Source organism: Enoplosus armatus, chromosome 11 (assembly GCF_043641665.1).
Source record: "Enoplosus armatus isolate fEnoArm2 chromosome 11, fEnoArm2.hap1, whole genome shotgun sequence".
NCBI lineage: Eukaryota > Metazoa > Chordata > Actinopteri > Centrarchiformes > Enoplosidae > Enoplosus > Enoplosus armatus.
Genome location: NC_092190.1, coordinates 11,967,631 through 11,980,091, shown reverse-complemented (window position 1 = coordinate 11,980,091; position 12,461 = coordinate 11,967,631). Strand labels below are relative to the sequence as shown.

The 12,461-nt window shown below is 42.6% G+C and overlaps 1 protein-coding gene across 1 annotated transcript in view; it reads right to left on the bottom strand.

Moving 5' to 3' along the window:
- Positions 1 to 12,068, bottom strand: part of LOC139292105 (FERM, ARHGEF and pleckstrin domain-containing protein 1) — a 46,326-nt gene extending 34,258 nt beyond the window's left edge. The window contains exon 1 of the mRNA XM_070914267.1: positions 11,889 to 12,068. Within this exon, the coding sequence (XP_070770368.1) occupies positions 11,889 to 12,068 (180 nt within the window). The remainder of the gene's footprint in view (positions 1 to 11,888) is intronic.
- Between the last annotated feature and the right edge of the window lie 393 nt (positions 12,069 to 12,461).

Genomic DNA, 12,461 nt, shown 5'->3' with positions numbered 1-12,461 from the left:
ATACTACTGGTTACTCAGCATTAACACTACTCGACTCTACTACTAATAATGATCTTATTTAAACCACATGGTTCACATTTGACTGTGCAGCGTAATCACTTATGCTTACATCACAGTCATTCAAGTGTATTTTCACTAACCAAATATATCTGTATTAGGCTAAATGCATCCATGCTGCCTCTCAGGTTTAAAGGAGGTCAACTCAGCTTATGTGAATGAGCTCCCAGACAACATTACTATGTAATGGATTTAATGGAAATAAAGCAAGTGAGTCACGTCATTAAGACCACAAGACCTTTTCTCCAGCAGAAAAACAAGATGAGTAGACAATCAAGCCCTAATTCCACTATTCTAGCAAAGAGAAAATATCTGTAGAATATGCATGTACACACAAAAAGGAGAATTCATAAGAAATTCAACCTTTGCATACGATCACAGTGTGCATTAAAATGAAACCTTCATCTTTAACTGTAAGGTGAGCTGCGTTATGTGAATCAACTGAAGATATGTCAGCACTAAACATGGCTGACTCACCTACTCAACATCTGCGTCTCACGAGGAGACAAAACAGGAAGGATTCATTACAACTTAGACAACAGCCTGCGAGAGCTCGCTATTCTGTGTTTCCTTGCAATGACAGATACTCTGAAGCAGTCATTTGCTGCTGTTGAGAGACTCCAGAGGCCTGAAATGCCCACAACAGGCCAACCCCCACTGGTTTTTGTGACAGTGGACATCCCCTGGGACAAATCCTTTGATATCTATTAAGGGGCATTCCCACACTGGCCCCCACTCACAGAGCTTTGATTCTTTTAGCGATGGACTTCCGCGCATCACTTATCAATAGAGACAGCCAGAGAAAAGCTCAACAGTTAAGATGCCCAGAGTAAAGCTCAAAGGAGCCCAAACATGCCTAAAGAGAGGAGGAAACACAAAACTGAATTCAGCTTTGTGAGTTTGGCTGTGCTGTTTCTCCAGGACAGACAGAATCTTCTGGTTTGCTATTCTTTATGGTATCTTATTCAACAGTTCCCACTTAATAATGAGGGGTAGACGTTGTCAGGTCAATACTTTTCCAGCAGGCATATGTGCAGCTGGGTCTACTGGTTTCTCTCTCTCTCTCTCTCTCACACACTCACACACACACACACACACACACACACACACACACACACACACACACACACACACACACACACACACACACACACACACACACTCTCTGATGTCTCTCCTTTGCCTCATTCACCATCGCTCTACCTCCCACATACCTCCTCTATCTACCCAAGAGACCCCAAATTCAATTACTGCCAGGCAGCAGTGGGAAACAGACTCAGCTGCACAGGTACCGCTGAAAGGAATTCTGAAATGCAGCATGTCAAGCAAATGCATCATGGGAGGGACTTCACTGCAGGCGGAGCTAGGGCACTGACCGAGGGTGAAATGCAGCAATTTCTGTTTTAATTACCAATGAAGTATGGCAGAAAATAACATGAGAAAAGAGAGCGGCATATGTGGTGCAGCAGCACACCTTTCTAACTGAAAAGAACATTTCAGGAGATGAGAGCAGGAAAGGTGAAGCTCGAGCACCTGCAGTAAAATAAGGCACCACAGGATAAGGATAAATCCCATGATATCACACTGCTAGCCGGGTCTGACATGTTAATTAGCCCTCTGAATCTCAATGAGAAATTCATAATTCATTGAAGAGGGGCAGTGTTGCTGTGAAGCTGCTGAGCAGCTGAGGCAAACCTGTTCCCACGAGGGTTTCACCCTTTATTTGAGACCAGGAGGACATCACAGAGACAGTGAAGGCTAGCTAGAAGCAGCACCGCTGCCACACCCATCATGTACTCTGATGTCTACCTTCCCTGCTGCTATTAAGTCAGTGGGATACAGCGCCACAGTTCAAGAGCTTAATGAAAGGATCAGAACGCTGTCATCAAAGGGCGACGTTGAATGGAATAATGTATGTGCATGGGCATGAAAAGTCAGAGGATCCACCTTCATGCGTCTGTCACAAAGAGATCACAGGTTGTGTTTGCATTCGCCTCATCCTTTCTTTTTGAATTGACACAGGCAAACGGTCGCACAGAGAGACAGAGTCGACTTCATTGCTGTCTGAACCAAACAAACATGAGGATCTTCCACAAAGAGACATCCATCTTGGTTACCATAGGAACAAGACTTATTATAAAGGCATCGCTTTTCCCAAAGCACCTGTGCACAGTATAGAAAGCATAATGTTTTCTGACATGACCTGACAGCATTAGTGACAGCTTTCATCAGTAGCTCTGTGCAGTTTCAGTCTCTCCTTCTAGGAAACAGCATGAATGATGCAGAGTAAATGAGCTTCTCTATGCAGGATTGTCTTGCTATGAATTGTACTACTTGAGCTGTGTTTACCACAGGTCTGTTTCCTTGTGCTTTATGGAAAATAGAGAGGTGACATATGATGGAAGTATTTACCATTCAAACAATGGTCAATTGCTAACATTCCTGCAATAGAAATACCCAGGCTCTCCTCTAAAAATGGGTTTCTTTCAGTTGCAGTGTCTCATCCAGGAAATATGTAACAAATATTTCTGAGAGGGAATCACGCCGTTTAGTTATGCTAATTTCAGCACGCTGTTAATACCCCCACAGTCTGGGATCGCCTGGTGATGGACAAGCATTCACTCATAATATTAATCCACTGTTACAGAAATGCTGTCATTCTGCAAACACTGATGTAGACCAGTGGTTCCCAACCTTTTTTTTGTCGGACATAACCTCAATACCATATCAGATGTGTTCAGGTACAATTCATGGAATTGTAGGATTTATTGTGGTACTCTCCATATACAATAAATAAATTAAAAAGTGCTAGCAGTATTGCGGTTGAGTAAAGTGTGATGAATGAAAAGTGCTGTCACACATGTAAGGATGTGCCTCATTTCATTAAACTGTTCAAATGGATAAAATGTACATAATCATCATTAGGTTTGCATTCATACTGCTACAACTTGGAGTGGCAGAAGCTGGACGTTTCAAAGATTTATACATTGCTTTTAGCCATCTACAGTATTTAGACTTATTTTCTCGCAACAATTGCAACTCTTTGTTAAGGTGTACCTGAGTTAAGTCGGTGGGGAACTGAGGCATGTCCTGTGCAGTCGGCTGGAAGGTTACTTGTGATAATTAAGATACTAAAGATTAGCGTCACACCAATATGCAATCCCATGGGTGTGCTAATTAACCTCCTAAACATACATATGTGAATATATTTTATAGCTCTTTTTTATCAAATCAAAAGGTCCATTTTTTTAATTCAACAATCTTTCCAAGTGTGCCCGATTTGGAATCACTGATGTCATCGATTAAATAAATCGTTTATCTGTATGGCTGAAATGAAAGTGTGCGGTTTCCAGCATCCTCTAGCATGTTAGTATTCTTAGCCATCAGCCACCAGATAATTCCCACTGTTGCTCCTCTTCTGTGTCTCTCATCCTCCTCGTCCCAATTACATTTCAGGATGTGAGGGAGGAAGATGGCTGTACGTGGGAAAACAACCACGGCCTCATCCCTCTGAGGGATTTCAATTTTATGCCATGAGAGAAAGGCAACCAAGGGTTCAGAGTTCATGTGAGGAAAGTACGAGTATATTTCCTGGCCGTGCAAGAGTGATGCATGGCACAGGGATGACACGGTCACATTGCTGAACACAGCTTCAATGTGTATCATTCACCAGTGGAAAATCTGGAAAAGGCTCTCATCTTTGTACTGGGTGCGTGAGCCTTCAAGACCACAGCACTCTACAGTAGCACACAAATCTTCCATTTATATTTTTATGGTGACACCAAGCATATGACCCCCCCCCCAAAAAAAATCCTTGCCACCCCAAACACAATGCGATCTTTCAGGGAAACTGGGTCAATCAGCAGTGAAACCAAGAAGAGCTAATAATCCCTCGGAACTTATTGTCAGTCATATTTTAAGTCAAGGGATTTGAATGCAAAAAAGCAACTTGCACACGTACCCACAGCACCCAGCGAGGTAGGCTGCGTCTCCTGAATATGTTAGTCATAATTGGTGTGCAGCAGCGTATCCCCATGCTAGCGCACTACACTCACATTAATGCTCTGCATGGAGACCCCCCCCCCTCCCCTCCTCCCTTCCCCGGCAGATATCAGTGGAAGACAGAACTCTGCAGCACAGCAACCAGCTCAGACGCTCCTCATCCACCTCTATGTGTAGCCATGGCAACCCACACATAGACCAGCGCAATTCCATGTGGCCTTTCAAAGATGAACTTGTGTAGCGTTGAAATTCATAGAGATGTATGTTCACAGAGGGATCATCATCTAGGGATCCAAACTACCACCTCAGAGGGAGTATATCCTGCGGCTTAAAGTGCTTTCTAGCAGCAGAGGGTTGGTGATAAATGACAAATAATTCCTTTCCATGGCAGGAGGCCACAGAGAATAACAGACAGAAGAGAGCTGGGGGGGGGGGGGCTGAAGCAATACTATTGGGACAGCAGTGTTTAAGAACAGTAACAAGAATCGTTTCTATTTTAAGGCTCCCAAAAGTGAACAAATGTAAAATGTTAGCCGAACAGACAGCAGTGACAAACATCTGATGCCTGGATGCTCGTAATTCCCAGCCTCCTTTCTGTATCAAGGCCTCTCTCTGATTGTCTCTCCAGTCAGCCTGCAAACACTTTCTCAGGGTGACATGAGAGATAAAATCTGGGAGGCGGTATTTATCTGTACACTGTCTCTAACAGTCCTTTCATTCACAACTCTCTTGCCATGGTCACCATCTCCTCCCACCTTTCTACCAGTTTTCTCCTATAAATCCTTTTAAAAATTCATTCTCCACACAGAGGCACTGTATAAACCCAAAAGCGACCCTTCGCATTAGCTGAATGCTGCAGACACAGCACAGTTTATCTAAATAGATCTTACCATTACTTGTGCATGACTCATATTAGAGAATTGGGAGTGACAGTAATGGGTTTAGAAAACTCATTGACATGGGGTAGAAGGTGGGAGAGAGTTGGATTCGTTGCTTTGGGCTGCACGGCTGCTGCCCCATTCTCCCGAATGCTCCGACAGCCAATCAAATCCCATTTGTATTCATATTCAGCCAATGACAGCCCATCAAGAAATATTGGTGCCAAATCATCCGCTGAGCCCAAATCATTCAACCACCACCTCTGTCAGCTCTCCCCCCTAAAGCGCCGCGAGGCTGGGGGAAGCAGACCGTGTCCCCACCACCGCTTCAAGTTTAACAGGATTTAGCACACTGCTTCAAGACTAGACTGTCTTCCTCCCTCTTAGCTCTGCCTTCCTTTACAGTTGACATGTCATATTTGAAAATACACAACATGAAACAACTGAGAACATCTGGTGGTCTGTAATGTGCACAAATATGTGGTTTAAATTTAAATCACGCTGACCTGTCTCACCGTGCAACAGCAATGTTGCAGAAGACGAAATTCCTGAGAATTTCTTTACATACCTGTGAGCTTGAATTGTATAGCTATATTGATTTAATGCTGCCAGTTGGCATTCATGCTGATTATCACAAGATTAATACTATCTAATAACAGCCAAAACAAACAAAGTACCATAAATTCAGCCACGCAAATGATTCCTAAGCAGGAGTGATTTCCCCTTTCAGTACACAACTGTTCTTGTTTGACCAACAGTCCAAAACCAAAAAAAAAAAATCAATTCACGATCACATAAGACAATGGGAAGTACCAAATTCTCACAATTGAGAAGCTGGATTAGCCGATAAATTTGTCAACTAACTAATTGATTAATCAACTACTCATCTGTATTAGCTCCTTTTTGTTTACCGTAACTTTAAATTACTATAAATGATACTTTTAATAAACTTTGACAGAATAAACATTTACTGCTGTGTAGATTCTTCACAATGTGAGTGTGAAAACATCACTGATTCACAGATTCATGTAATTAATTCCTTGTATTGTATACTAATGACAATAGCATGAATGTCAAATTTAATAAGTACTCTGATCAGCATGCGAAGCATTAGCCAATCCAATTAATTAAGTCATTGGTATTCAGATCAGTGCTGAAAATCTAGCTATTTATGCACCTCTAATAACCAACTCTCAGAGTACATCTGGACATTGATCCACAGGTGGCAACAGAGCGGCTCCTCCTCCACACTGCTCAGTCAGTGAGCAACCATACTGAGGACAGACCTGAAAGAAGCCCTTGATCATGTTTCTATTCATTAAGTCAGGACCTCATTGCCATTCAGCTGACAACAAGGCACACTGGAGCTGTTCTAATTGCTTCCCATCACAATGAATGGCTGACAGCATATGGGGGATAGAGTGGCGAGTGGTGGGATGATGGTAAGCCCTCTGGACTGGTGTGAGAGTCTATGCAGGTCCTTCCATTTGTGACATAGCCCCCTTTAGCCTGGGTGGTCCCTGCTGCCCTGGTTTCTCCGTGCACATTCTGGCTGTGAACATGCTTTAGTTATGGGAATGGGGAAAAGAAAATCTCCTCAAGCATCACATGCCTTTTCTGTGGCCTCAAACAGGTTGAATATTGCTAATAACAGGCATAGGAAGATAAAAAAAACCCATCTCGTCAGGAGCAGATTCTAGGTGATTTTATCTCATATCTCACTCAGTGCACACCTCTGTATTTGCTCTGCTGTGACAAATGCTAGAGATGGTAGTGATAAACCATGGATCCAGCCATGGGAATGATGCATCAAGATCGCGGACAACGTGGTCAACTTCGCAGTAAGAGATGAATTACCGCCTGTCACATGAACTCTGTAGATCATATGATTGTGACTCAGTGGGTCGACCTCAGACATGCTTCATGCCAGATGGGGAAAGGGCTTTACATTGTGCATGTATTTAAGAAGCTCCTATAAAGTCATGTAGGCTTCGGTGTTTTTTAGTATCTGTACACAGATCAGAGTGTTATATGTTATGATGATAGATTAACAGAGGGCAACTGCGAGTGCAAACACAGCTAGCAGGGACGTCCAAAAACATTCTCATCTTTATCCACTGATTTGTAATCTGAACTGGCTGATCTAAAGCTGATGCTGACATATCAACACCCCCACATACAGCTCTGATGCTCCCCACCTACTACATGCTGTGTTCAGAAAACAATACTGAGAACATTATACTCTCACAATGTCTTGTGGCTTTGCTGTAGAACTAGACTGAGAGTCTACAGCCATGATAGCAGCTCTGACTCAAATACAGTGGCACTTTGGGGTAAAAGCTAATATCAGCATGCTAAAAAGTTCACAATGACAACGTTGATGAACACACTAATGTTTAGCAGGTATAAATGTTTCTTATGTTCACCACAAAGTGTTAGCACCAAACAAAAAGTAAAGATGGGGCTCATGTGAATGTCATTAGTTTTGCAAGTTATTACAATTCACCCTAAAAGGGACATGAATGTCTGGACCAAATTTCATGGCAATTGATCCAATAGCTGTTGAGTCATTACACTCAAAACCAAAAAGTCAAGGGATCAACTACGACACCAGGATACATCGTCAGGAAACCAGGAATGTCTGTAAAAAATGTTATACCAATCCAGATAGATGCTATTTGCTGGTGGCGTCACAGGAAAAGTTAGGGGATCCCAAAGTCATTCGGATTCATCCTCAGGGAACGCTAAATGTTTATTGTAATCCATCCAAACAGTTGTTGAGATATTTTAGTTTGTGGTGGACCATCCGAGTGTGGCTAAAAATGTGTTTTACTTGTGCCCTGTCTATTAATTTGCTCTAAACTTAATCGGTAATTAGGAAAGCAAAAGCAATATATTGTAATCTAATGAGACTGTGCTGGGTAAAAATCTCATATGGAAAGCAAATGAAAATGCCAAGGGATGAAGGAGTCTGTAATTAATGAATTGAAGATTTTTCTCTGCACAGTACCCTTTTAAAAAGGGGCTCTGCCATGACTGTAATGGACAAAGCGATGGCTGGAGAGGACAGACTGCGGTCCACAGTGGCTCATTATGGTTAAAGAGGAAGAACAGAAGTAGCAGTGCAACATGAGAGAGAGACAGACTTGTGTCTGAATTTCTAATGGTGAGCGCCTGTGTTGCTAATGTCACTATTAAATGGGAAGTGGAACATTCCATGTTAGGTTGTATTCGTTAGTATTCTTGCAGTAAGGTTTGGCTAATGGAGCCTGACTGTTTCCTTCATTCACAGGACTGAGCATGACTCTCCTCCCTCCGCTCTGCCTTCATCATCCCATCCCCCATCTCCTAACCTCTAAATCCATGCTACAATCACACTCTTCACAGGCAACTTCTGCAGAGCTTCTACCAGCCATCAGCAAACATAAGCGTCAAAACATCAGCACAGACAGCGTCAGTGTATGTTAGCCTGAGGACTGCAAGACAGACTGAGGGCTGCAGTCTGGATTTCCTGCTCTACTGAACTCATCACGAGCAAAAAGGACAGAGGCAAGCTGCGCTTTTTAATTTGAATATAATTCCATAAAAATCAATAACGAAAAAGGCGCAACCAGACCTTTATTTTGGCTCAAGTGTGCTTTTTAATCAGTGCCAGTCTACTGTTGTCCAGGTTTGTGCAGCCAAACATCATCAGCATCAACACAAGTGTGTTCACAGTCAGAGTGCTAAGTAGGCCACAGCATGGTATGTGACCCACGAGATGGCTCCATGGCCCCTTTTTGTTTCTCAACCATCTGATATTCTGTCTGCTGAGGTGGAAACTTACCCCTCTGAACCAGAGGAACACAAACTGAAACCTTCAGTATCAGTTACAGGGTGATGTCAGACGTTTTATGTTTTCTTAAAGAGACACATAAAAAAAATCCTGCTTTGAGTCACTTTGACTATAAAATCATCTGAGATGACCAATACTGTATGTTCCTGTTGTGAAATAAAAGTCTAGATAATTGCTTGACAAATGTGTTTTGTAGACCATGCAGTTCTCTCACTCTCACTGCTGCAGGGGGGAGATTAATATCAGCAGGATCTGAGCTGAAGGTGACGTATGTCTTCTGTATCCTCCGTCTCAACTGGACCAAAAAGGGTGGAGAGTTTTGGGATGTAACTGATGTAAACGAAAGGAAGTTACTGCTTAAGTTAAGCAACTCCTTCCAAGCATCCAAACATCCTTGCTAGATCAAATTCCCACTTCTGTCTTTAGAAGCTTAAAGCACTCAGTAAACAAAACAATTGTGACACTGGACTAAATGTGAAAACTTGAGAACGTTTCCTGTTTTGCATAGTTTTTTGTTGAAAAGATAACAGATCTTTAGAGCCAGCCAATGATTGAGGAAAATGTACTCCTTGGACACCTCTGGGCAAAAAGAATATCAAGCCCACTGAGATTTTTATCTCAAGAGCTGACTTGAGATAGAGGATGTAATGTGTGTTAAATTGAGCATGAATAAAGCTCTCTGTTTGTGGGGGCCTTTTGTTACCCTCTCCTGAGCAGCATCTTCAGCTTGTTTCTGCCAGGCTGTCTGCTGCAGTGACAAAACTAGCTCACCCTCACTACAGCTCAACTACACCACCATAGCCCTGCTACGTCCACAAGAGGCCATGTTTGCATTACCCCTGCTATGCAGCATTTGTCCACACACACGACATTTCATTCTAGCGACAGTGCTGTTCTCTGCATGTGTATCAAATTATAGGAAACCTGACAGCAAGTGGAAACAAGAAGATATATACAGAGATAAAGACAGATGAGACCAAAGCTGCCACATATACAACTCTGACATGTATCATGTAAAAAATACAAAGCATCAGTGTGTGTATTCTTTGGAGGGCAGAGCAGACTTTGGGGTACTAAAACTCCATAAAGACCTACTGTATGCTATCAAAACTCTGAGGTTGATATCTCCTTAGAGAGCCTTAGAGAGCAGAGCTTCTCTGCAGGCTTGTACATATTATGAGCCCTGAAGCAGGCTGAATAAAATCCCTTCCTCACCTGCTCCACCCCGTATCAGATGTAGGCATCACTGGTTGGGTGATATTCAATTTTGAAAGGCAAGATTGTTCTAACCTGAGGACAAAGCCAAAAGCAGATGCAGCACACGCACTTGATGTCTTAAAAATAGTGCACTGAGCGAGTTGAACTTTCCCAAGAATCTCTGTAGTCTCGTAAAACAAAAACAAATGGGGCTTTAATGCCTCACCTAACCCAAAGCACACAAAACATAATGTGGGTTAAATGAGGGCAATCACACAGGATCTCACTGTGAGAATCCAGTGAGCCTTAAGTATTAAGTACAACACATGATACCACTAGAAAGATTAGTAGTCATGCACAGGGAGTGCCACCGCCTGCTTTAGGAGCAACATTTACCCATAGTGCCTTGAGAAACAGCCAGAAGGACACATCCACCCTGCAATGCAAACTCACTAACTGTCAGTAAAGCTCAGCAGCTTCAGTGCCGAGCCCCATTCATACACATTAAACAGGTCCTCTGTGGCTGCTGCTGTATCTGTTTCGCTCCATCACCACTTTCCACTTTCCTCTATCTACTCATCTCGTTCTTCTCTTCCAGGCAAGAAGGACTGTGGTCACAGAATGTGGCTAGTTCTTCTATTCTAAGACAAATAATAGTCTTTTCACTCACTCCACCCAGTGGTACTGCCATTAAATCAAGGTCTGAGGACACCTTTCCAAAACACCACAAGTTCAGAGGAATTCTGCGGGAAAGTGTGCAGAATATCTCATCATCTTTTCATCGCTTTAAAAAGGATAATGCTGGTGTTATTCTATATTTTGCTTTCTATCAACTAATCCCATAAAAACACCAAAACCTACACTGCATTAGTCCATCTCTCACTATGTTCTGACTTACCACCCTACCCTGTCTGAGGCACTCAGCCCCAAGCCCACTGGCTCCTAATGAAGATGTAAATATTTTAAAATAGGTCACACACACACACACACACACACACACACACATACATAGTTTGATTTTAAAAAATAAGGCTCAGTAATTTCCTAAAACAGCTACAGCACTGTAGTTTTTAGCAAACGTTACTCCAACATGGTGTATTTGTTGGGGACAACAGTATGCTGTATGTGGGACTGACTCAAAATAAACTACAGTGGCCATGTTCATCATAATGGAGGTACAACGTTGTGGCTCATTTATGTGTTTTTTAATAGTTTATCTGCAAATAATCTGCTTTATGTCAACACATTCAATTTGAAGAGCGTTAACATATCTTTATTTTGCATTTAACGTATTATCATCTTATAATGAAATTCACAGTTAGTAACAAATTAGTTGCTAATTTGCTAATTTTAGCTCAACTTTTTCATAATCTGTGCAAATGGCTTAGACCAGAATGTCTAAATATAGATCTCCGTGATGAGAAAGTTAATCCTCTCAAATCATGAATGGAATTCAAACGGCAGCTTTTCTCATTCAAAGACATTACAGACATATTGTTGTCTCGTCTTTTGTGTACCTGCCTGCTTTCACTACATTATCGAAGAAAGCATGAAGATTGTCACACCTCATTAACACACCAATGTGGGAAAGAAGAACTGTGAAATATCATGACGTCCACAGCACAAGAGAAAATTGTCTTGTAATAGACGTCAGCAGTAGGACATGTTTGAGACAGTTTGGGAGATTAGGAAGCTGTGAATAAATACTACCACAATGAAGTGGAAGAAGCCCGACATTGCTAAAAAGATCCATCCAGTTTCATCCATGCATTCAACAACTTAATATCATGCAGTTGCCATGCCAACCTGTTACCAGACTGCTGCTGCTATGATGAAAACGGGAAAAGCTTCTTGTCCGAATCCGACATTAGTATTCCTGTCAAGAAATGCGCCTGGGCAAGAAGGCTTTAACAACTCACCGAGATGTCAAAGAGCTCCTCTGTGTCGTCCAACATACGGACCCTGATGGTGACATGTCGTCCAGGGGGCATGGCCGGGGGTCTGTGCCCAGGGTCCAACGTACTGATGCCAAGAGTCTCCGGGGCTCCAAGACGCTGTCCTGCTCCAGGGGCCATTGGCTCTGGGTCTGACTCTGCCATGATGCACTGCAATGCTCGCTGCCCAGCCTGCACAGAAGCCAAGAGAGGAAAGTCAGGGAGACAAACACATGTACCTGCAATCATTCACCTGCACCTGCACACATGCAGTATGAACACAAAATAATGCAAATGAGCAGTTACAAAAATGTATCTCATAGTAATAGATGTCCTCTTAGAGAGCATCAGTGGTGCAGAAGGTGAAATATAATGAAGGCATCAGGGCCCAGAGGACAGGCTGCACAACCTTCCGTGTCACACTAACAGAGCAATTGCAAATGCAGTATTTGCACTCGCCGCTAATGACTGATAATTGCTGCCTGTGGGAGAACCAATTACAGTAAAAAAAAGATCCAGGCATGTTCTTGATTTCAAAGCACAAATCAAGCATCCCTA